At 44.2% G+C, this 25,359-nt stretch overlaps 1 protein-coding gene across 1 annotated transcript; it reads right to left on the reverse strand.

The window, feature by feature from the left end:
- SPATA18 (spermatogenesis associated 18) lies at positions 1-25,359 on the reverse strand. Its single transcript, XM_066632912.1, has 13 exons — positions 25,273-25,359; positions 22,509-22,614; positions 21,107-21,222; positions 19,596-19,714; positions 16,150-16,245; positions 13,011-13,145; positions 11,010-11,247; positions 9,725-9,883; positions 7,679-7,854; positions 5,143-5,266; positions 3,059-3,241; positions 1,347-1,392; positions 1-65 (listed from the first exon to the last, which is right to left on the reverse strand). The coding sequence occupies exons 1-13, from the start codon at positions 25,357-25,359 to the stop codon at positions 1-3; spliced, it is 1,650 nt and encodes a 549-aa protein (XP_066489009.1).

A 25,359-nucleotide genomic window follows, 5' to 3' on the forward strand; every position in this document is an offset into this window, starting at 1 on the left:
TCACTCTCCATTCTGAGTGACTCGAAACAGTTTTTCACATTGTTTCAAATAAGGTTTGAGGTATTCTTGGAATAGAAGAAGGCACGACAGAAGTGAATTGATGCAGGTGGACAGAATGAAAAAACCATATCCAGTTAACTTAAATTCCTATTGGAGAAAAATATATATTTCAGCATATACTGTAACTTTTTTACTTCTGAATTGAAGTTGGCACTGCATTTATGAACTGTATACATAAATTGATCCAACTAATCAATCAAGACTAGTAGAAACAGTAGTATTAACTTTGGAATTGGCTTCTTTCAGCAAGTTGGGCCATATGATAGTAAATGGCTATAATCCAGCATGCAATTAATGGCCCAAACCTTTCAGGGCCTTAGGCCGCCAGAATGAATGATGATTTCCTAACCCAAGTCCATGCAGACTTGTGCCAGCAAAATCGCTGGTGCAGATCCAAGTAGACCCAGCGGGTCAGCATGGGCTAATCCCAAGAAGGCAGCCAGGGCCTGAAACTCCCCTGCAGGATACAGCATATGCCCTGTCAGTGCGGTTTCATCACTGCACGGGGAGTTGTGTAGGACTGGGCTATAACTGCACTGAAATTATTAATTTCCATGGACTTAAGTGTGTTTAGTTCTATGCTGGATTGCAGCTGTTTGACATCCTTCACTGTCATCTTCATCAGCAGCACCCCAAGGGTGAGACAACTGTTGCGGTTTGCATTGAGCAGTCAGCAGTCTGGGGTTGAGCAGTCCCTGCAGCCTGCCATGGACTGAGCTGCTTCGAGTTGCTTCCTGCTTGCTTTTAGCAAGTGGGAAATGAATCCAAAGGCTGTGAGCCTACCTCCTACTCCCATACCTTTCTCCTTCATATGGTATCTCTGTTTAAACAAAAGAGGAGTGCAGGGTATAAGGTAGGAGGTAGGCTCTCTGCCTTTTGGGGGTGGAAGTGGCGTCCCCTTCTGCCATCACTGATCTCCATAAAAACAGAATTACTAAAGGCTGAATTTGTTGTGGTGTAGTATAACTACAACGATAAAGGGTGTTGTGATCTGTGACAATTTGGATGAAGTGAGATCAAAGAATACTGTAAGGCAAGACAGAAGCCTTATATTTTTATTCATTTTAAGCAGGTTTCACCCTGCCATCAATAAAACCCCCTTCTCTAACAACACTTTTATTAAAATAAAAATGAAATGAAAGTCCCTAACATTAAGCAAAAATAATGGAAGAGCAATGTGGTCTTAAAGAAAAAAGAACAACCTGCAAATTGTTATAGTATCTGTTTACTTGATAATTCAAGCATTTAAAGCCATGATTGTCTAAGTTCTGAACACGCCCACTTACTTGGGCTTCCACTCCTTAACGGGGAAGGGCTGCGACTTCGAGATGGCTAAAAGACAAACAGAAAAGAGAAAATTTAATGGGTTGATTCCTCTTGACTCATTTGATCCAGAGAGGCATCTCACTTAAGTATATGTACCATTTATGCCACCATAAAAAGGACAAAGTTCACCATAAAAAGGACAAAGTTCCAAACAACACAGTCCTGGAACAAGCTGCAATCCCTAGCATGTATGCACCGCTGAAACAGAGATGCCTGCGTTGGCTCGGTCATGTCGTGAAAATGGATGATGGCCAGATCCCAAAGGATCTCCTCTATGGAGAACTTGTGCAGGGAAAGCGCCCTACAGGTAGACCACAGCTGCAATACAAGGACATCTGCAAGAGGGATCTGAAGGCCTTAGGAATGGACCTCAACAGGTGGGAAACCCTGGCCTCTGAGCAGCCCGCTTGGGGGCAGGCTGTGCAGCATGGCCTCTTCCAGTTTGAAGAGAAACTTGGCCAACAGACTGAGGCAAAGAGGCAAAGAAGGAAGGCCCATAGCCAGGGAGACACACCAGGGATAGACTGCACTTGCTCCCAGTGTAGAAGGGATTGTCACTCCTGAATCGGCCTTTTCAGCCACACTAGACACTGTTCCAGAACCACCATTCAGAGCGCGATACCATAGTCTTTCGAGACTGAAGGTTGCCAACTGAACTGAGCTATGCCACCATACTAGTATAAGATGGGGTAACTTAGGATTCCTTCTCAAATGAGGCTGTCAGAATGTAAGACACTGCAGTGTGGTTTCTTTCCACACGTCAGTGGTAGTGTGAGAAGCCTCTAGCCACATAGGAGAAGCCAGTATTGCAGCTTGCTCCTATGTCAACATGACCCTGGGGCTCAGTGGTTCCCAACCTATAGGAGTCCATGGACCACTGAGGCAAAAACTGGAATCATTGTGGGCCACATGCAACCCTCCCAGCCCACTGCACAAAGAAAATACAATTAAAATTGGTAGTCCATGGGAAAGTATATGATGTATATATCCAAGTATTCCCTTTCGAGCCCAATCCTATCACCACCACCCCCCAACGCTGATGCAGATGCACCAGAAACAGACACAGTGTATCCAACGGGGGGGGGGGGTGGCAGATCAAGAGGCTTCAGCAGGGAAAGGGAATTTAAATCCCCTTACACCTCTGTAAGCCTCCTGACCTGCAATGGGTCTCCTCAGACCTGCACCATTGATTTCACTGGCACAAGTCTGATGAGAGAAAGACAGCGGGGAGTCTGCAGAAAAGGGGGATCAGATCTGGCGCACACCATTGCTGCCATATCCACCCCCTTCTGCAGCTCCAGCAATGGATCTGGAGTTTTGCCAGCTTGCATGGCAATGCCCCTAAAATTGGTGTCAACCAAGGTCTCTTCTGCCATCACAAATCCCTACGTACAACAGCCCAGTGCCTACCTGGCACATTCACAGCATGAAGAGGGAAGGGATAGTACTGCTTGTCTCTTAAGGAAGCCAGTGCGCAACATGTTCCTCATTCATGCACATATGAATTGCTACCACATTGGGAATTCTGACCAGCACACAGATCAATTTACTGTATAACCATGGTCGCTCACTGAACAAAAGGCTGCCACTTATATTTACATAGCTTTACCCTGCTGAGACCACCCACATTGGTTGCCAGTTTTTAATCTAAATGCTGTCTTTAGTGCAATACCTGGGTTGACATTTTATCATGAATTACTACATTAATCAGGTCATTTGACTTTACCAAATGTAGGGAACGGCCCAGACTATGAGACGGAGGGCTCAAGCTGCGGCTACGGCTACGGCTGTGTCTGCAATTGTGACTCCTGCTACGGCTTCGGCTTTGGCTTCTTCCTCTACTCCTCTGAGACCACTGCAACAAAATATATAATATGACACAGGCCTATATTAAGCCAGGGGCATCCAATAAGGTTGCATTATATGACAGAAGGGTAGCTATGTGAGTGACAAGGCTCGATTACAAGAATCTGTTATTTTCCTAAATGATGGCCCCAGTTGCAAAAACTACATGGAGCACACTGGGAAGTTCTTCTGAACAAGCTCCCTTGAAGTTTCAGCTCTCAGTTGAAATGCCACAGAAATTCCAAATTCTATAAGGCAGTAAAATAATCCATATTTTTCAAAAGAGAAAAGAAGTCATTTAAGCATATTCTTGATTCAGTCTTTCCAAGGACAGTTCTGTGAGGAGGAAGACAAGATGCAAGTTGATTTTCAGTGCCCTAATCTAGAACCAGTGGTGTATATCTGCCTGGTGTACATCCACTTGCCATTACTGTAAGATTCTTATTCTTATTGTTTTGTATTGATTTAGTGGAGATGCTTTATGCAGTTTTAATTTTGTTACAGCCAAATTCTATTCAGGAGTTCCACTGTAGCAAAATGCCTGCCAATGATGTGCACAATACTCCATCAGTGGCCATTTTGGGAGCACTGCCACAAGAGGTGGTAGCACGGCCCAGACGACCCGTTGGTGGATCTCTCCAGGCATGCTGGAGGACTGCTCTTTGGCCAGAGAGAAGCATGATGCCCAAGCACAGGGCCAGCCCATCCATGAAGCCAACTGAAGCAACTGCCCTAGGCAATTGCTTGGAGGGGGCACTCATCTCTGTCTTCCTCCATGGCATCTCCTTCTCCTTCCATTCTTTGGATTGGAAAAGGAAAAGGGGGACAGAGAGGAAGAAGAAATGTGGGAGAAGAGTGTCAAGCTAGAACAGGGGTGCCCAAACCCCGGCCCTGGGGCCACTTGCGGCCCTCGAGGCCTCTCAATGCAGCCCTTGGGGAGCCCCCAGTCTCCAATGAGCCTCTGGCCCTCCAGAGATTTGTTGGAGCCCACACTGGCCCAACGCAACTGCTGTCAGCGTGAGGGCGACTGTTTAACGTCTCGCATGAGCTGTGGATGAGGGCTCCCTCCACTGCTTGTTTCACATCTGTGATGCAGTAGTGGCAGAAAAGGAAAGGCCAGCCTTGCTTTGTGCAAGGCCTTTTATAGGCCTTGAGCTATTGAAAGACCTTCATTCATTCATATAAGTTCGTCTTTAATATATTCATTTATGTAAACTTATGTAAATTTATTCAAATTTTAAATGTAAATTAATTCTTTTTTCCCCCGGCCCCCCGACACAGCGTCAGAGAGATGATGTGGCCCTCCTGCCAAAAATTTTGGACACCCCTGAGCTAGAACATTGGAGAGTGGGAGGAGTAGAGGCTGCCACATCATTGGATAAAGGGGGGCACCATCTGCATGCCAATGCAGATGTCAGGAAGTCTTTGGACAGCCTTGTCCAAGGACATCAGCAGGTGTGCAGACTGCTCCATTCAAAGAAGCTTCTCTGGGTTAGGGGCTACAGGTTGCATCCTAAGAATTGTTTGGTTCACGGAAGGAGTTCCATTCACACAGAGGGAGATGTGCTTGTTTGTATATAGGAGCAACAAAAACAGCTCCTGAGGACCCACTGGAACAGACTTTGGGGAGGGCAAAAGGGGCTGCAGCAGGAAAGGGTGATCATTGAAAATTACCCCTCCCTATTTGTGCAAATGGAATTTCTTCTGTGAACAGAGGAAGTTCTTAGGAGTCCTTAGCTAAAGGGGGGGTGGCACAGTAAATACAGCAGGCACTGCAATGTGCCATGTAAGCAGCCCCTCCCCCTCGCCATCGGAGCCATTGGGGCAGCGACAGCAACGTGTCTAGCTCTAACTACACTTCTACTTAGAATACAACCATAAGTGTTCTTGATGTTCAAGAAGAGCCCTTACCAGAGCACCTCTTCTTGTGACTGCTTCTCCCTTCACAATGACAGAATCATCTTCCATCAGAGCAGGCCACACATGATAGGCCACCAGGGGAGCTGTGAAGTCAGAGTCATAGCTGCGACGGTACCTAATCCCACACAAAGAAGATTCACTTACAACTAAGTTAGTAGTCCACGAGCCACAGATTCCAGAATATTTATTCATCTGTCACAATTGTAACCCGTGCTTCTTCCAAGCAACTCAGAACTCAAGACGTTGTCTGGTTTTATCCTAATGACCATGTAATATGGTAAGGATAAGAGACAATCCAATGCGCTTCATAACTGACTGGGGACTTGAAGCCAGATCTCTGGACTACGTCCAACACTCTGTCGCCTACACACATAGCATACTTACCTGTCACAAAAGCAACACTGACAGAAACACCATTTACTTCTACTCCTTTAAGTTAACAAAATCTGCTGGGGCTTATAATGTCATTCCTCTGCAAAAAGTGAAAATGTGAGAGTAACATTAGCTCTCCACCGCAACACCTGACATGCAGCCAAGATTGCCTCTTCTTCTATGTTTCATTGTGAATGTTAAAACAGATGACAACTGTCTGTTTCAAACATTATCCATGCACAGCTTGTACACCACAAGGACATACAGTGCTTTTGAACAGGGTTAAACCAAGCTGCTATGAAAGAAATCCTTCAGCATCATTAAACAAGCTTTACATTCACAGACTGAGAATGCATTCCAGATGGCTGAAGTGCAGCTGAACATCCTGAAGGGATCCCACAATGATGATTCCAACAGTCCACCTTGCACCAAGGACCAATGTAGGGGAAGACCTGGATCATTTTCTTGCTGACTTTGGTTTCTTTTTTATGTTTTGAGTATACTGTTGCTTCTTTTGCTGCAAATGTTGAGTTTCAGCTATTTTAATTTGCTGGAAGCAGCCTCTTGAGCTGCTTTTGCAAGGAAGGCACCATGCAAGCTTTTAAAGATAAAAATATATACTCATACATATAATATAAATAATACAGTATATATATATATATATATATATATATATATATATATATATATATATATATATATATATATATATATATCTCAACATATCACCTGCTCAAAGCAGCAGAAATCTGTATCAAAGTCTATGTACTTTTACATAGGTGGCCCCTTGAAAGACAACAAATGTTTTCAGTAAAATAAATGAATCTTTCTTAACTATGGAAAAACATTAGTCGTAGAACTTCTTCATGTCCCTTGAGTGACAAAGGGACCAGAGCACTTACAACCACTTGCCATGCTGGCACCAAGTTCTGGGAGGTCCTTTGGCAAAGCCCTGCCTTGGGATCCCCATGCCGCTCTGGTGTGCACACATGCCCCCCCCCCCCCGTGAGGAAGGAAGTAGGAACTGGGCAAGCTACGGGAGGGGGATAGGTAGTGGTAGCTGCAATAGCAGTAAGCTTGATCCTTGCCTGTTCCTTGACCAGGAAGAGAACCACAACTGTTATGGTCTTCTCCTTCCCTCCTTTTCACTCACAGAGGATGTGGGCAAGCAGAGGAAAGGGCCACCACCATCATCTTTTCCTCCTATCCTTCTCTGTGCACATGGAAGAGGAGGTGGGCGTCTTTGTTGCCACCATCACCTCTCTTCTCTTCCTCCATTTCTAAACTGAAGTGGACAAGGCAGGTATGCGCATGTGCACCTCCTGAGTAGGAACTGCTGCATAATGGAGAGGGTTGGCATCAGGGGGTCTTTTTCAGGTGCCATTTTCCCTTAGGATGGATTTGTTTCCTGAACAGTGTTCACTGCGGTGTGCATGGGCCGCTATTGGTAAAATGTGTATGAAATAACAATGAAAAATAACACTCAAAATTTATATTGTTTGCATTATAATTGTACATTAATGTGTACAATTTAATATTGGATAAACAGTCCACTCCTAACTAAGTGACGGGCCAACAGAACATCTATTCAGCCAACGTGCCGGGCCTTTATGCTGTCGCAAAAGTGCTGTAAAGTGCTTTGTGATCATGTGAAGGCTATGGATGCCTGCAGGAAGACCAGAGCCTTCCCACTGACGCTGGTGCTTCCAGAGACACCTACCAGACAAGATAAATCCAGGGCAGGGGGAGAGAGAGGGCAGGGGGAAGGGGTGAAACAGGGCAGAGGAGGGTGGCGAAGGGGGAGGGGTGAGTGGATCTGAGCTGGGAGGGAGTGGGATCACTGGTGCTGCTGCAAGCTGTATCCTATCCCCCCTCCTGAACCTGAGCTGCCAACAGGTCTAAGTGGACCCATTGTGGCTGCTGGGGCTTATGCTGACAAGACTTCCAGAAGCTGAAATTCCCCTGCAGAATACAGCATAACCCACACCGGCATCACTGCATTGGCAAAGGGCAAAGGACAGGGCTGTTAACCAAGCATGTACAAATCAAACTTACAAGATAGCCTCAACTTTGGTCTAAATAGACTATCATGCCTTTTGCGCTCCTCATTCTTGCGTTAGAAATACAAGACTACATATTTCAGCATTTCTCTTACTTGTACTCGCTAAAAAGTTCTCCATCTGTACCAAATGAAATATCTAGTGGAGGATCCAAAGTCTGCATTGAAAAGGCCAAGCGGCACAACTCTCGTATTAAACCACTGATTATGATAAAATCAACTTCTGGTGGGAAGGAAATCTTAGGATTGATGTTCATTGAACGAATGACTTCCTGAAAGTAAATGGAACATAATGTTATTTCCTAGAAAAAATAAACCATGAAATCAGAAAAACTTCTGCAAGTAGATACGCATGGAAGCCATTTTGGTTTTTTGGTTTTTGAGTCCATTCCACGCATGTCTTGTGGAAGAACCCCTTGCATGACTGCAATGCTCTTTCTCCTTACAGAAACTTCCAACTGTGTTCCGTGCCATTTTAGGATATAACCCAATGTCTGTGATTTTGAGTGATGCATCTCTGCTTTCCATGCTTCTGCTATTCCTAATCATTCTAAAGCAGTGTTTCCCAAACTCCTACAAGGGAGTTGGGAGCACTGTAAGTGTGTGCAGGGGAGGCGAGAAGGCAGTGACACGATCTCCAGGACTGCACTGCTGCCAGAGGGGGGGAGGTTTCCAATTTACCAGATGCAGGGCTCTTTAAAAAAAAAAACTTGATTGAAAGCCACTTCCTGTTCTCGATTGAAAACTGGAAGTGACCTTCAATCAATCTTTTTTTTTACTATTACAGAGGCTTGGGGAGCCCTGCAGAAGCATCTGCAGAGCTCCCCACACACCCCCAGAGGCCAGCACTTAATCTGTTAAATTGAAAAAACCTTCCTCCCCCCCCCCCATTCCCAGCACAATCCTGGGGATCGTATTACTGCCTCCCCCCCCTCCCCATCCCTTAAGGGGTTAGAGTTATGTGCTTCCCAGGCTGATGGGTCTAGAACCACTGTTCTAAAGGTTAACTTAAAATGCAATCCTATGCATATTTACTCAGAAATAAGCCCCAATGAATTCAGTGGGATTTGCTTCTGAACCAACATGCGTAACAGCGAACTATAATTTTCTTAAATTACTATTCTTCTTTTCTGCAATGACTCAGCAGTCTCTTGGGTTACATTGGCATATAAACATTCATAATAGCAATTCAGATACCAAATAAAAAGTTGCAAATACCAGGAAGGAAAGCTAGTCCTCCCTTAGTACTTCTCCAGCATCTCCAATACTTCTCCAGCAGTATGAATGGCCCAGCCCAGGGACTGATAGATTCAGTTGGTTGTCAGAACACCCTGGGGAATTTGACAGCTGATGCAAACCTTCCTATCAGAGACCTGGTTGACCAATGGCATGAAAAGCTCTTCCAGGACCTTGGTATAGTAGCAATTAGGTGACTTCTCCCAGGTTGTCCATCTCAAGTCTCCCTTGGTTTACCTGGGAGCACCAGAGGATGAAACAGCAAGGAGTAGAAGTGGATGAAACCTCACTTCCATTCCAACAAGTTGTTGTTCTGTTGAGTTGTTTATGCCACTGGTTGTGCCACAACTTTTGCTTTTTCCTGCTCGCTTATTGAGAGCTTGAAGGCTTTTATATATTATTCTATCCCTGTGTTAAATAGCTTCTTAGTTTCTATTTGTTATTAATGCATTCATTCTTTACTTTTATCTTACTGGGGATTTTATGTTGCTGCCATTTAAAGCAACAGAATTTTATTTATGTCACTTTCATGTTATGTCTGTGATTTTAGTCAATTGACTAGGTCAATTTTCCAATGTGTTTAGTAAGTAGCCTTGGGTACCTTGGCAGGGAGATGCCACATCAATATTAAAATAAACAGTACACAACTATATCACTGTATAAGAAAGCTTATTGAATGGCAAAGTTACAATAAGATTGCAAACCAATGCACGCAATTGAACAAACTGAGATTTCTGAGTAGTCATGCATACAAATGCGCTATAAAGCATTTCATTGTCTTGTTTTACATTTAAAAAAATGTATTGCTTTTTAGAAGGATTAGCTTCTGGTCCATCCAAATTTAGATATTCAAGTTTCACTAAGTAAGCAGGATATTGACAGAGCATAGTGTATTTTCAGACTTACGCTGACACTGGACTGAACATCATACAGATCTTCCTGGCGAATAATGTAGTCCATGACCATGTCTTCAAGTGATTCAGTTCCTGAGTAATTTAGGGACAGAGTCTTTCGAACACGCATTTTGAACTGTCTGAAGGCCATCTTTGCGGCATGGAAAGACTCCTGAAAATGATCAAACAGATATTTAAATTTAGCAGTTCAGGAGAAATGGAGGACATTTATTTCCAGATTACAAAATTCACAGGTTAGTTCATGCTGCCAGATGTGGAAGTTTGTCTACACTACCATTCTTATATAGTACCCACCTATTCCAGCTCCAGTAATTAGTACTTGAGATCTTCTGTCATTGCTCCCTAAACCTAAAATGTTACAGCAACATACCAGTCTATAATACCAGTCTATCACCATTTGAACACTATGTTTTATGGTGAAGGGCTGACCCAACTATTGCAAATCCTCAGCATAAGCACTTACATACAGCCTTTAAATCAGACTAATAATCATATTAGATCAGCTATTTTCAACCAACCATGGCACATTGGTGTGTTGTGAATGAGCTGCAGGTGCCATGGGAGTTTGGGGGATGGTAATTTATTAGTAGGGCCGTTGGGTGATGTGAGCCCTCCATCTGCAGCGTGATGTGCCTTGTCAATTTTCAAAAAATAGTGTGCCTTGACAATTTTAGCACCTTGTCAATGTGTGAGAGGGAAAGGGTTGAAAATTGCTGTATTTTACTTCTGTGCTGTACAATACATCTGTAACGGGGGAAAAAAAACACTTTCAGTTTGAACATCAAGCCTTAAAGGTCAAACTACATGTTACATTAAGCCCAGCATTCAGAGACATTCAGGGGATTAACACTTTCCCCTTGTGCTGCTTTCCTGCTGAAAATTGCTTCCCAAAGTTGGTAATTTGTTGCAAATAGCACCGTTGGGAGTCAACAGCTGCTTTGAAGCGTAATTTTCAAACAGAAAAATAGCAGAGAGGGAAAGTGGTAAACTCTCCTCTATACACATGTTGCATCTCAAGCCTCCCGTCCCCCCGTGCAGCCACCATGAATATTTTCCAACACAATGAGACCCTTGCTTCTTCTGTGAAGTCAATTTTGAACAACAGGATTAGTATAATGTGTAGTTTGGCTCTTGGTCCAAAAAATTCCAAGGCTGGAGAAAAGTTATTGAACAAGAATATGATAGCTCTGGCTAACATAAGAATAAGACATTTATTTACAAATGACTAGAGTATGAGCATGAGTGACACCAAAAGAAAACAGTATTATATTTCGTACCACAATGGCAACATAGATGATTCTCTGCACCATTTCCAGATCGTCAACATAACTCCTCAAGAGAGACTGAGCATCCAAGCGTTCCTGAGCATAAATGTCACTGAAACGTTCCACAAGGCGAGCATGACGAGAAGCATTTGTGAGTCTTGCTCGGCCAGGAGAGAAACTTCTCATTGGAAGTGGACTAGGTGATCTACTGTGGATCGACCTTGGGGAAGGAGATCTACTTCGTGCAAGCCTACAACAGAATTGCAAAACAGTGTGACAGAACAGGGTCTTTATGAAATTTTGCTCTAGACTGTTCTTAAAAACTACAATTTTAAAGAATAGAACTCTTGGAAGCATTATCAACAATGCAAATTCTGATGATGATGAATACTGTCTTTGTTTATGTAACTCCACTGTAAAGCACTATCTACACTGATGGGTCAAATTAGGATTAATGAGGTACCCATCTTAAAGTACAATCCTAACAACGTGCTTTCATGACTATTCCAGAGTTGGGGAGGCTGGTGCAAGGATATGTACCAGCCTTCCCATACCAGATCCCAGCCTGGTGGAGTGAGGTTCATGCCAGCTGAGGGCAATCAGCATGGGGGGGGGGGATGTTTGGAGAGGGTGGCAGGAGGGTGGGGGCAGGGGAGGGCGAAGGGGCAGGACCAACCATAGGTGACTTAGGATGGATCCTAACCCACCTCCCAGCCAACCTGATGCAGGCTGCTCAGATTTGCACCAGTGATCTTGCTGGCATGGAACTGAATAGCCCATGGGGTGGCTAGGGCATTACTCAGAGTAAGGGAATAAATATCCCCTTACTCCAAGTTGTGCAGCAGCCATATCCTATCCTGCACTGGATACAGCGCAAGCCACTTGGCCAACCTCTTACAGTCAGGGGCAGATCCAGTGTTTGTGTTTCGGGGGGGGGGGCATGAGCACTACCTTAACTCCAGAGCTCAGGACAACCAGGTCAGTAGACCTGGGCACCTGATTGAACTTTGGTCTCTGTGGCTGAGGTTTCCTGTGCAGGTAGACCTGGGATCCCACCCAGATGTACATCTGTTCCAGGCCTGATACACCTGCAGGTGTATCTTCACTGCTAAGCCAGCTACAGAGCTGGCATAAATCTGAGGAGTTCCATTAGGGACCATGTGGCAGCCAGGAAGGTACATGAAGTTTTTCTTTTTTTACCTTTCCAGGCTGGGCTGGTCCCCAATCAGCACAAAGGATGCAGGGGTTACTGCACGGTGGTCCTGCATTATGTACACCAGTAGAAGACAGGATTGGGCCATGTGAAATCCTAAGCATGTCTCTTCAGAAGTAAGCGCCATTGAATTTAATAGGACTCTCAGGTAAGTGTATATAGAATTTCAGCCAGAGATACCTGTTAAAGCAGTGGGCCTCTGATATTTAGTGCTCAATCCTATAGTTCCCCTCCTACCAATGCATCCAAGCCAAAACAGGCTGCACTGCATCCAATTTGGGGGGGGCGGAGGATAACAGAGGTCTCCTCTGAGCAAGGCTCAGCTGAGCCTACTGCACAATGAAATCACTGGCACAAGTCTGGGTGAGTCTGGGTCAGAGGATTGGGACTAGGAAGGGGGATTTGGCAGGCACTGCCACCAAGTCCACCTCCTTCCTAGACTAAATCCTCTCACCCCCTGCCCCCATCGCTACCCAGTTCTGCCCATCCCCACTGCCGCCCACCACCCTGTTCTTCCTGCCACCCTACCTGCATTGGTGGGTCTTCGTGGGTTCATCAGTGCTTGGAGGAAGTCTCCAGCCTCCCCACTAATGCTCCAGCAGCAAGTGACTCCACCTGGTGCCAGCAGCTTATCTGTGACAGCTATAAGGCAGTCTACACTGGTGGAACGCTTGTTCCACCAGCATACGAGCCCAATAGTATTGTGCTGTTAGCTATATAAATTACTTTGTGAACTTTTTTGGTTAAAAAACAGCATACAAATATTTGAAAGAATAACAGTAGCTGAAGATAGCCCCTACCTGCTTTGAAGAACAGACTTTTGAGCACCAAGGACAGCAATTTCCTCCTTCAGTACTTGAACCTGCCGCTCATAGTCACTCAACCGCTCCAGACTCCTCAAAGCACAATCCTCTTTTGCCTGTGAAGCCTTTAGACTTAAGCACATAGAATAAATCTGATCAAAAAAAGACATTTCTATCACATGCAATACCCTGCTTTTAAGTAACACTAACAAAACAGTAAATGCTAATACCCAGGGAGAGTTCCAGTTACTGATATAGTAATATCCCCAGTACCACTGGGAAATCCACCCCTAAAAAGGCCAGCACCACTTGGATGTTATTGAAGGAAACTGGAGTTACTGTAATAGGTTACAATAGCTGTCAATCACTCCAGGACTAAGTATGTTGTAACAAACAGCATGAAAGGAGGCAGTATTATCTGAGATTTAGGGGAGGGCACCAGGAGGCAGGTTGTGTCTGTTGTCTGGTGTGCTCCCTGGGGCATTTGGTGGGCCACTGTGAGATACAGGAAGTTGGACTAGATGGGCCTATGGCCTGATCCAGTGGGGCTGTTCTTAGGTTCTTATGAGGTATCAATGCCCACAATAAAGAGAGTGAAGTGACATTTGTCCTAGTCATGCAAATTGCATACATTTATATTTTTCTTAGTTTTACTCCTTCGTCAGCGACAAGCTATGTGAAATTTTTAAGTCCTTCTGTTATAAATTAAGCTGTTATAAATTAATTCTGTTACAAATTAACTCTTATTCCTTCAGATATGAATATGCATCATGGTCTAAGGCCTGGGGGTCCTTTGCAGCCCTCAGGGATCCCCAATCTGGTCTAGAGGGAGCCTCCAGTCTCCAATGAGTTTCTGGCCCTCTGGAGACTTGTAGGAGCCCATGTTGGCCTAACATGACTGCTCTCAGCGCAAGTCGACTCAGTCGACTGGGTGAAATATCCATGGAACACAATTGTGTGTCAAACTTCAATACGCTGTCAGCTCCTTGACAGCTACAGTTTCAATTAGCTACAGTATCAGTTTTGCTGAAAGCATGGTTAAAAAAGTCCATCACACACTGGATCTCTTTACACAATCCACTTCTATAGTGGCTCCTTTACACAGAGCAGTGGTTCCCAAACTTTTTTGACTGGCTGCTCCCTTGACCTACTGGACCATTGGCTGTGGCTCCCCATTAGGGCTACAATCCTATATTGTATAGGGCAGCAGATTTTTCACAAGGATTCTGCAGCTTCCCTTACTGGTTTCTGCAGCTCCCCAGGGAGGAACAGCTTACGGTTCAGGAACCACTGACATAGAGACTTTTAAGTCTTTTTCAGTTACTTTTCACTGGATAATGGAAGAAAAAAAATCAGAGAATGCACAAGCAAACCATCACAGTAAAAGTCAATCTGAAAATATCACTCTGCTGGAAGTCAGAAGAATTTTCTGCTGCAGAAAACAGAGTTTGCCAGGATATAATATAATGGATAGATTAAAGGGGAAATCCAGCTCTGAGGATTGGGTAGTAGAAATCATCTTGTCCTAAACTAATATCTCAATATCCTCAACAGTCATTATGAACACTGGCTCACCTTACTGTCTAGGGCAGTGGTTCTCACACTTTTCGCACTGGGACCCACTTTTTAGAACGAAAATCTGTCAGGACCCACTGGAAGTGATGTAATGACCGGAAGTGACATCATCAAGCAGGTAAATTTTTAACAATCCTAGGCTGCAAACTTACACACACTTACCCAGGAGTAAGTTCCATTTACTATCATATACACAGCAGCCTGTTAAAAGAACAGATCTGCAACATTTCCCCAAATGCAGTCATATACCATGATAGCATCAAGTCTAATATATTAAAAATTAAAATATTAAAATGAGTGGGGACCCACCTGAAATTGGCTCGCGACCCACCTAGTGGGCCCCGACCCACAGTTTGAGAAACACTGGTCTAGGGAAACTAAGAACCCAATCCTATGCAAGTGTACTCAGAAGTAAGTCCCGTTATAGTCAATGGAGCTTACTCCCAGGTTAGTGTGGGTAGGATTGCAGCCATAGGGCACAATCCCAACCCCTTACGTCAGTGCTTTTCAGCACTGGCATAGCTGTGCCAATGGGACGTGTGCTGCATCCTGCAGTTGGGTGTCACTCACGGAGGGCTCCTCAAAGTAAGGAAATGTTTGTTCCCTTATCTTGGAGCTGCATTGCCCTTATGTCAGTGTTGGAAAGCACTGACATAAGGGGTTAGGATTGCGCCCTTAATCACAATGATCATGTTATGCATTTGTCAGGAAAAGAGCCTAGAAATATAAATTGGAAGTGTCATCCAGTTTAAGGACAATACTGAAAGAAATGCCTCACTCAGCACAGATGTGAATTTGAAGACTAACATAGGAGACAACTAACAAAATAATTCCAAGTCACACAACACAAGGCCTGTCTAATTGCCGATTCTCTACACAAATCAGCACCACCACCAAACAGTCATGAGAATATATCTCATTTCTCATGCAGGCCAATCATGCTTCAAGAACAGCAAAATAAAACACTTAAAAAGACTGGGCTGTTCTATCAACACTCAGTGTCAATCAGATGATGGCTAGGCTGTATTTTGCAATGCAAATATATGTACAGTAATGGGGTATTCTGAAAACAAATTCTCTCTAAATGCTTGACCTGCATGAAGATCGTGGACACAGCTCCACTATACACAAGTAGATATGGCTTCTTCCGAGAATTCTGATTTCTGATAATGCTGAGAATTCTTGCTTGGGGGATTCTTGGGGGGAAATCACTGCAATTTAATCAGTTTTGCAATGGAGATATCCCTTCCATAACTCCTGGAAAGGATTCTCTCTCTCTCTCTCTCTCTCTCTCTCTCTCTCTCTCTCTCTCTCTCTCTCTCTCTGTGTGTGTGTGTGTGTGTGTGTGTGTGTGTGTGTGTGTGAACTGAAGTAACAGATCACTAGCAAGTTACTTTACATTTTCGGAAACTGGTGAGAGAGAGAGACTGATGTTTGGAGCACAAAGAACAGTAAATAATTTACATTACACAAAATGAACAAAGCAAAAAGATAAATCCAAAGCCAATTTTGCTGGCTACCTTTTAGCCATAAATAGCCCTGCATAACACAGTTTTCTTACTCTGTTTTCAGTTGAATAATTTCATCCTCTGCTGCCAAAAGAGTGGTGGCTGATTTGGTCTTTGTGTCTTCAAGAGCCAACTTGGCTTCTGCAAGACTGCAAGAGAAATCAATTCCTAGGGATACCTAGACAAGTAGGAATTCTCCTAGCATGGTAAGTGAAACAGGTTGCATGGTATCTTAGGCTAGTTTTTGCTAAAGGAAAGAAAAGGAAGTGCCTTCATCAATAAGTATCTTGTCAAAGGCTGCAATGCATTTATTTGGGAATAAGTCACACTGAACTCAGTGGAACTAACTTCTAAGAAGACATGCATAAGACTGCACTGAAAGCCACACAAATAGAGCTAAAAATATCAATAAACATCAAATCTTCCTCTTCTCTTCCAAACCCAGGGCCACTTCATGTGTTATATACCTTCATGTGTTTCATACCTGGTGCCATGCTTGGTATCAGGAGTCACCCATATTGGGCACCTGCCAAGGGCCATGCACACCAGTTCAATACCTGTGGCAGTGGCAGCTCCAATGCACCATGAAGGGTGGAACCACTATAAGACTTTGCTGCAGGGTCCAAAACATCCTGGCACTAGCACTGCTTGGAGCATCTCTAAATACATGGAGGTACAAGTGCTGTAATTTCTGAACAGACATGCACTTGTAGAAATCATAGCTTTCAATGTCAAAGTATACACAGAAAGGGCTTCACTCCACATGGCTATTCACTGGCATTTTGCTGGCAGAAGCCACAACTGTGCATATGCTGTTTTCATATAGTCTTTAATTACAGAATTCAGGTCCCAAGATTTTAAAAAAAGGCACATGTTTTATTCAGACCATCTGGTCCACTGGCATCAGCTCTCCCAGGTCTTATGCAGAAGTTATGCAGTCCTGCTCCTGGAAATCCTTTCACTGAAAGAACTAAGCTAAGATATTTGATGCAAAGAAAGTGCTCAACTATTGAGCCATGGGGCATCCAAAGATCTGACGCTGAAATTTCCTTAAATGTGAATTTCTCTCACAGTTCGGTAGCCAAATCTACCATCCCACATGGCAATGCTGTGGCACCAATGTAGCAGCCGCGGTATCCCATGGGGGAGTTTCTGCCTCTGGAGGCCTCCTCAGGATAAAAAATTGTTCTTTTGACCTGGCGAAGGCCCATACTGGTCCAACAGGTTTACCTGGACCTGCGCCAGTGAAAATGCTAGTGCAAGTTCATGTTGACTGATGAAGGCAGATCAGGCGTGGGAAGGGGGTAAGAATTAGGCAGGCACTGCTGCTGGCAAAACAGACCCTTTAGTGGAAGTGATTTGCCCTCCTTCCCACCTCCATCACCACCCTGTTCCAGCCACTCCACCCATTCTGCCCTCTCCCCAGTTCCCTCCTGGCCCTTATGCAGCCTTACCTGAGGCAGCAGGCACCTGAGGTCCATCAATGTGCAGACCTGGCCACTCGCCTCTTCCAGCACCAGAATGCGCTCTCCAGCAGAGTCGCATTTGCGACAGCTGCAAAGTGCATTATGCTGGTGAAGTATGTGTTCCTCCTGCATGACACACCTTTAGGATTGGGCGCACCATCTAACTACACTGTTAATGCATTCCACCCACTGACACCTCAATGACAGAAAATTTTCATATGAATAATTATCAGCCTGACTTCCACCCCATCGTTAACCATGCGTTAACGATGATAGATTACCAACACCTTCTTCATACAGGTCTTAACAAAGAAAGGAAACCAAATTCTTCTGTGCTGTTATGATAACCCATTGCTATTGCCTTGTACGTGAGTGTTAAAACTAGTGGAATAACATACAGAAACATTGTGGTCAAAAGTTATTAAAGTTAACAGATGCTAACCCATAACATAAGTTCAAAGGTTATTGCAGTATTTCTTCATATAGTGAAGTGATTGACATTTATCTACAGACTCAAAAGCTGAAAAAGTCACTATGTAGATGAATGTTCTATACACAACAATATAGAAAATAGTAAGTAAAACGCTGCTTATAAAAGTTGCTTGATAGTAACAAAGTTTGGAACAATCATTTCTAGTGTCGTGAAAGAATGAATGATCTCAAATGATGTCAGTAAAGAAAGTGTAAGGATATGCTGTGCTCCTCGGTTGTGGTTTTAGGATTCATTGGTAACAGTGGTGGGCATGGAGAGAGTCAGGGGGGCAAATGCCCCAAGCACTGTGCCCTTGCGGTATTACAGACCACTCTGAAATCTCCTGAGGCTTCCCACGCGGTCTTAAACACCTGGAAGGACTGCTTAATATCATTTCAGAAACCTCAGAATGCATTGGAAAATCGCGTCAATATCACATCGGAAATGTGTATTGCCACGCAAGGCTCTGCTGCACTGGGTAAGTATGGGGACAGCATGGTGCAGGGGGGCAGCGGCATCACAGACCTTTGCCCGGGGCTAGTCAAGGGCCAAGTCTGCTACTAATTGGTATCACTGATGTGCCCACTGTTGATATATGAGGAAATAAAGGTGTTTTCAGATGCCTTCTAATCTTGGACTTGCACACAATATTGTCCAAGCTCCTCAGTCAACATTAAAGAATAATTATATGATCCTATGATAGCTAAAGGTGTTTGAAAATGGTGTTATTTACCTTACTCAGAAGTAAGCCCATTGTGTTCAGGAAGATGGGCAGCCCAATTCTGAGCTGCCCGTCATGTAGGGCTGCTGTGGTGCCAAAATGGCTGCTGCATGCCGGGCAGCTACCGGTGGCTCCTCAGGGGAAGGGAACATTTGTTCCCCTCCCCTGGGTAAGGGAAGCAGCCCCGCAATGGGGCTACTTGATTCTGTGGCAGCTCTTTAGCCAGTGCAGAATCAAGGAGTCTTGCGTTGGGACACGCAGATCCAGGTCCAGCAGAGCAGAACTCTGCTTGTTCTACCCCCCTCCCACTCCACTCCCTCCCCTATCACGTCTTCCCCCCACCCTCTGCATGCCCCAGAACTCCTCCTTCCACCTCCTCCCACCCCATCTTATCTCTCTGCCACCCGGCACTTTGCATGGAGCACCAGGCAGCAGACTACGGGCCCAGTGCTGGAGCTTGCCCAGCATGGGCTTGCGCTGGGCTAGTTCTGGAGATGGGACTGCGGTACGGCTCGCAAATGTGCCTTACAGCATGTTTGCAACAGTGCACACCAGCAGTAAACCAGCACGCATGGGTCTGGATTGGGCCCTTGGGCAGTAAATCTATCAAAACATCATCAAAAACAAACACCTCTATAGCACATATTGCCATATATATTATAGTTTATATTGCCATAAGCAATTCATAATCACTTGGTGGTTAACTTATAAATTTTAAAGGCTACGTAGTTTGTCGCATTCTCTCTTTTTTCCCCCAAACAGAATTAAACATTCTTAAAACTCTTATAGAAACATGGCAAAAGGGAAGAATTATTGATGAAAAACTGTTAATTGTCCTACTCTTGCTGGACAAGACTGAGCTGTAAACGAGTGGCATTCAGTTCTTTCTCCAGTTGTTGTATTTCATGGTTCTGGCTGCTGGCCAATTCCCTCAGCTGTCTCTCTTTCTCCAGGGACACCTACAGTGAGGTATAAATAAATAAAGTTTGAAAGCTTATCATTTTGAGTCAGAATATTTTGCTAAGCAGTTCAGTTTCAGAAATGCTGCAGATATCCTCAGCTGATTTTAAATAAAGATGAATACAATGAAACGTTTTGTTTTGTGAGTTTTAAGTCTGCCACACATTGATTTCAGCATGCGCCCCATTAGAATACATATTTAATAGTTCCTCCTCTTTCCTTGGCTTCATATTTTTTGTTTTGCCTAGTTCATGAAGGGCATTCCATATCTCAGATTGTTTTGCTGCTCTACTCTGTATCTTTTCCCCTTGTGTTAAATACTACATTAGGTAGGATGCTTAGAACATTAGGAATACTCAAAGTGTACTGAGTACAAAGTGTACAGAAACACTTTATTATTCTGAATGCAGATAGGAATCTCTTTCACCCTGACGCGCTAACTTTCTACATGCAAGGAGTTTGTGGTGTGGGCTAGGGAATCATCCATTTGTGCAATCTTCCAACACGCAATCCTCCAACAGCTATCCATGTGCTTTACTAGACAGCACAATCCTATGCATGTCTGTTCCGAAGCAAATCCCATTTATTTCAATGGGATTTACTATCTGGTAAATGTGTATAGGATCGCAGCCTGTGTCAATCAGCTCCGATTTCATTTCCAGAGCACATCTTTCTCTCAAATACTTTATTTTGCTAATTTCTCTCTGAAAACCAGCCACTCAACCAAAATGCAACACAGCCACAGGTACCAACTGTGGCAGCTTTCTACAAGCAAACAGGAGATGTTAGTTTCTGAGAAAAGTATTTGCATTAATTGCTGAAAGCATGCTATTAAAAGTGCTTTACTGGCCAAGTCACATGAGAGTTTTGATCAAATGACATTTTCTGTTTTGTTTGCAATATGTTACCTTGAGTGCTGGGATGTGTACATGATGTGCATGTGCAGGACATAGTTCTGCATTCTAAGTTTGAATTCCAGCTCAAACCTGATACTGATCAAAGAACTGGGGAGGAAAATGTCAAATATATTGTGATATCTGCCTTGAAGGTTGAGATACCAGAATGAATATTCTGGTATTCACATTCAAGACACAATTCCACATTTCAAGACTCTCTCCACCCACACCTCTTTCCAAGGGTAGCAGGAAAGACACCGTAATATAAACATGGACATAAACACAATGGACATACCTCCCATAAACAAGGACATACCACAATGAATGTACATTTACAACATTATTCTCCTATTGCACATCAACTTGACCCTGTGCATACATCTTCATGGACAGTGGAGGAAAAAAATGCATGCACTGTCATGCACTATCTGAAGCAAAGCCTCTTAAACTGTATGATTTACTAGCTACTTCAAGATAAATAAATGTTTATCGTACCTGAAAAGGGGAAGAACTTCTTTCCAAGAGCCTTCCAGGAGGGGGGCTAGAAAAACAAGTTCCTAATAATGGCAGCAGACGAGATTTAATGGTTTCCACACCTGCATAATGCCCACCTGTAACAATAAGTGATAACAAAATGAATTTATATATATATATATATAATATATATATATATATATAATACACATATATATATAATACACATATGCATTTAATCCATCTACTCCACTGAAGACACAGTCTAAGGAAGCATTTCTCAATGTTTGTCCCCCGCAGTACCCATGTTTGCATGGTTCACCTAGATCCAGATTGGGAGGCCAGACTCAACACAACAATACCAGTAAGAGGCTCAGGCCGGATGGGAAGGTTTTTTTGAGCATGCTAAAACCACATGCTGGAGCTCAGCCCGACGAGCAGAGTCTCCTACTGCTTCCTTCACTGCCAAGCAGCAGAGGTCTAGAAACCTAGCACGGACACCACCTCAATTATCACCAGTGGCATGAGTACCGCCGGTTGAAAAATGCTGGTCTAGCATTTTTCTTGGACCCAGCTTTACTCCTGAATTCTCAGATAGAAGCTGTAGCCAGCAGTGCATTTGCTCAGTTTCAACTGTTGAACCAGCTCTGTCCATGACTGGAGAAGACAGATCCAGCTAGGGTCACTCCATCAATCTGGTGAAAATCTTTCTGTATTGAGGGTTTTTATTTGACTCCCTACATGAAAGCATATACTGTCCTGTAGTTATCTGTCATCTCTGTGTCTTGAGGATTGTCTTTTTTACTCTCTCTCTCTCTCTCTCTCTCTCTCTCTCTCTCTCTCTCTCTCGGAGCTTTGTAGGGAAAGATGGGATAGAAATATCTTACAGCCCAATCTACCTTATCCATCTTACAGTACAGGTAAGGAGCAGCCAGACTGGAGTTCTCTTCAGGGTAAGGGGATATTTTTCTCCTTATCCCAAGTAATGCTCCAGCATGTGTAATGGGGCTGATCGGATCTGTACCAGCTAAATTGCTGGCACAAATCCGAGCAACCCCTGGAGGGCAGAGGCCTCGGAGGAAGGATAGGATATGGAGGAGGCCCGCTCTGTCAATCCCACCCCCCCAGGACTGTTCCACCCCCATTCTGCCCTTCCCTTGCCCAGAAACGCCTCCTCCCCACCTCTGTTCCACACTCACCCTGCCCCTTGACACAGCAGCCACCTCTGCTGGCAGCCGGGGGTCAGGATACAGCATCAGCAGGATTGCGCAGGCCTTCCCACCAGCACTGCTTACACCCAGCTCACCAAATACAGTGCTTTTATGACAGCTAGTACTGGTGCAGCAACTGCTGTGCTGGTGCTGGTGAAGAACAGGATTGTACTGTTAATTAATTAACATATGAATGCATGGAACAACCTCACCTTCTCTCATTGTTTGATTGAGGATTGTGAAGATTTGCCCCTGAATCATGGAGTTCAGTTCCATAATATCACAACATTGGTTCATATTCTGATCACAGGAGTTAATCTGTAAATAAGAAATACTTTTATTACTGTGTTAAGGAGAATGTATTAATTCTCCTTCCCATACTAAGCAAAAAGTCAGAGGCCAATACTAAAGAAGATAATATTCTACAATGGAAAATAAGCCTACACAGAGCCAATAAACATGTATCAATAAGAACAAGGAAACAGCCTCTAATATGTATCATATCTGCCTATGTATCTTTGGAATTCTAATTAATCCTATTAAGCCTTATTTTATGCATATGATATGTATCCCTTTACAGTTAATTTTGGTTGTTTTGATATGTTAATAACACAATATAAAAACCCCCTTATCAAGCATAATATTTTGCATCTATAGCTAGGTTTTGGAAGCTCACACATGAATCTTGGACAAAAGATGCAGTACCTACAATCTGTTGACCCCATGAGCTGAATCCTGAGCTGATTGTAACAAGCATGTCTGCCATGCCATGACTGCAGCATTGGGTGCTGACTTGCATGTGTGAATAGGCATCCCAGGAATAGCACCCCAGGTAGGAGTCTCATATCAACTCACAATGGTTTTCAACTAAATCTGTTCAATCCTCAAACGCAGAGTATTGAAGTGATGCACATGGCTGTATGGACCAGCCCCAAAATCCCTGTGAGATCCAGTTAATCGGATCATCCATGAACAAGTTGTGTAGAGAAGGCATGTCAAAAAATAAAGAAGTTTATGCAGCCCAAGAGCGCTCCTGTGGATGTCAACTTCCAAAACAGAACTGGTCCTAATGATTGTTAGGAAAATATTACGATTGGATGAGGAGGTGACAGCCACATACTCTAGCAGAATAAATCTTGGACTTAGGTCAGAATAAGATGTTACAATCATTGGTAGGCACAGGTGAAAGGGCAGAGAGGCAAGTAGCTTTGTGATGTCAGGACATAGGTAAACTGCAGCTATTATTATGGGATGAGGAGGATCTAAGCTGCATGTAGATCATATCGGGGAGACTTGGGTTTATATTTCTCAGTCTCTGTTCCTCAGAGGTTGTGTGAGAATAAACTGAGAGCAACCATGAACACTACCCTCAGCTCCTTGTAAGGTTGCCAGATGCATGGGAGGGCACCAGGATGTAGGTCTCAGGTTGTCTTGTGTGCACCCAGAGAGATCTGGTGGGCCACTGGGAGATGCAGGAAGCTAAACTAAATAGGGCCTTTGGCCTGATCCAGCTGGGCATATTCTTATGTTGACAGATCAAAATGAGGGTATTCTTGAATATTTGTTTTCCTGACAAGATGCAATTTTGTACATTCCTGGAAGCTCTGTTAAAATCTCCAGGATTACTTTCAATAGCCAGCTGGAAACAGATGCGGATTCCTGGAGACTCCAGACCAGTCCTGGAAGGTTGGCCACACTAACTCCTTGGAGCGGTGGTTCTCACACATTTAGCACCAGGACCCACTTTTTAGAATGAAAATCTGTCAGGACCTATCGGAAGTGATGTCATGACTGGAAGTGACATCATTAAGCAGGTAAATTTTTAACAATCCTAGGCTGCAATCCTACCCACACTTACCCAGGAGTAAGTCCCATTTACTAACATTGTTAAAAGAGTATACACAGTGGCTTGTTAAAAGTACAGATCTGTAACGTTTCCCCAAAAGCAGTCACATACCATGGTAGCATCAACTCTAATATATTAAAAATAAAATATTGAAATGAATGGGGACCCATCTGAAATTGGCTCGCAACACAACTAGTGGGGCCCAGCCCACAGTTTGAGAAACACTGCCTTGGAGGAAGAGGGGAGATCTTAGAGCAGCTATTTCCAACCAGTGTGCCATTGCACACTGGTGTGCCACAAATGATCCACAGGTGTGCCTGTGGCGGGTCATTTATTAGTAGGGCCATTGGGGGGTGTGAACCCCCCTCCACCTGCAATGTGGTGTGCCTTGCCAATTGTCAAAACACTGATGGTGTGCCTTGGCATTTTTAGTGCCTTGTTAGCGTGCCCTGAGATGAAAAAGGCTGAACAACCACATGGGCAAAAAGTGCCCACAGAACTGGAGTGGAAAGTAAAAATGTGTTGAGTTTATGGTGGCAATTGATCAGTGGCAGCTTGCAAGAACCAATCACAGAGCAGCCTGGAGGAAGGAGACGCCATCCATCCCTCCCTGCAGAGTTCTGCAGCCCCAACACGTTGCCTTATCTCGAGTTTCTGAAACGATGGCAACCACAACACTCTGCCTGGCGCCGGGAACCTGCGTCCTTAGTTACTGCTTTCCCGGGAAATCACTGCACGTTTCCAAAGCATCGCTAGAGGCACCGAATACACAGTCACCTCCCTCCATGGACGTCCATCCTCCCAGGCAGCTCCAGAGCCTCCAGTTCCTATGGTGGGGAAACCAGTTTCTCAAATGATCTCCTTCCTTACCAGTGGAAACAAGGCTCAAAAAGCACACCCCCCCCCCATAGATCATAAAGCGTCGGTTCCTTACATTGGGGGGAGGGGGGAATTGATTTTCCCTGATCAATAGTTTTGCCTGATCAAGAAGTAGTCAACTGTTGCATTATACAATAGAATGGTTGGGGAAAGTCCCAGTGCGTATCCCCTGCCTCCTCCCCGTCATCGTTCAGGTTGCTGCCTGCCCAGGAAGACACGGATTTCTCAATCGCGCGTCTGAGCATACTCACGTGATAGTCTTTATACCAGTCCTCCAGCTTCTCCTGTAAGATCCTGCAGGTCTCGTTGCTGACCAGTCTTCTCAGGCTCTCGGCCAT

This window comes from Tiliqua scincoides, chromosome 6 (assembly GCF_035046505.1).
Source record: "Tiliqua scincoides isolate rTilSci1 chromosome 6, rTilSci1.hap2, whole genome shotgun sequence".
Classification (NCBI taxonomy): Eukaryota; Metazoa; Chordata; class Lepidosauria; order Squamata; family Scincidae; genus Tiliqua; species Tiliqua scincoides.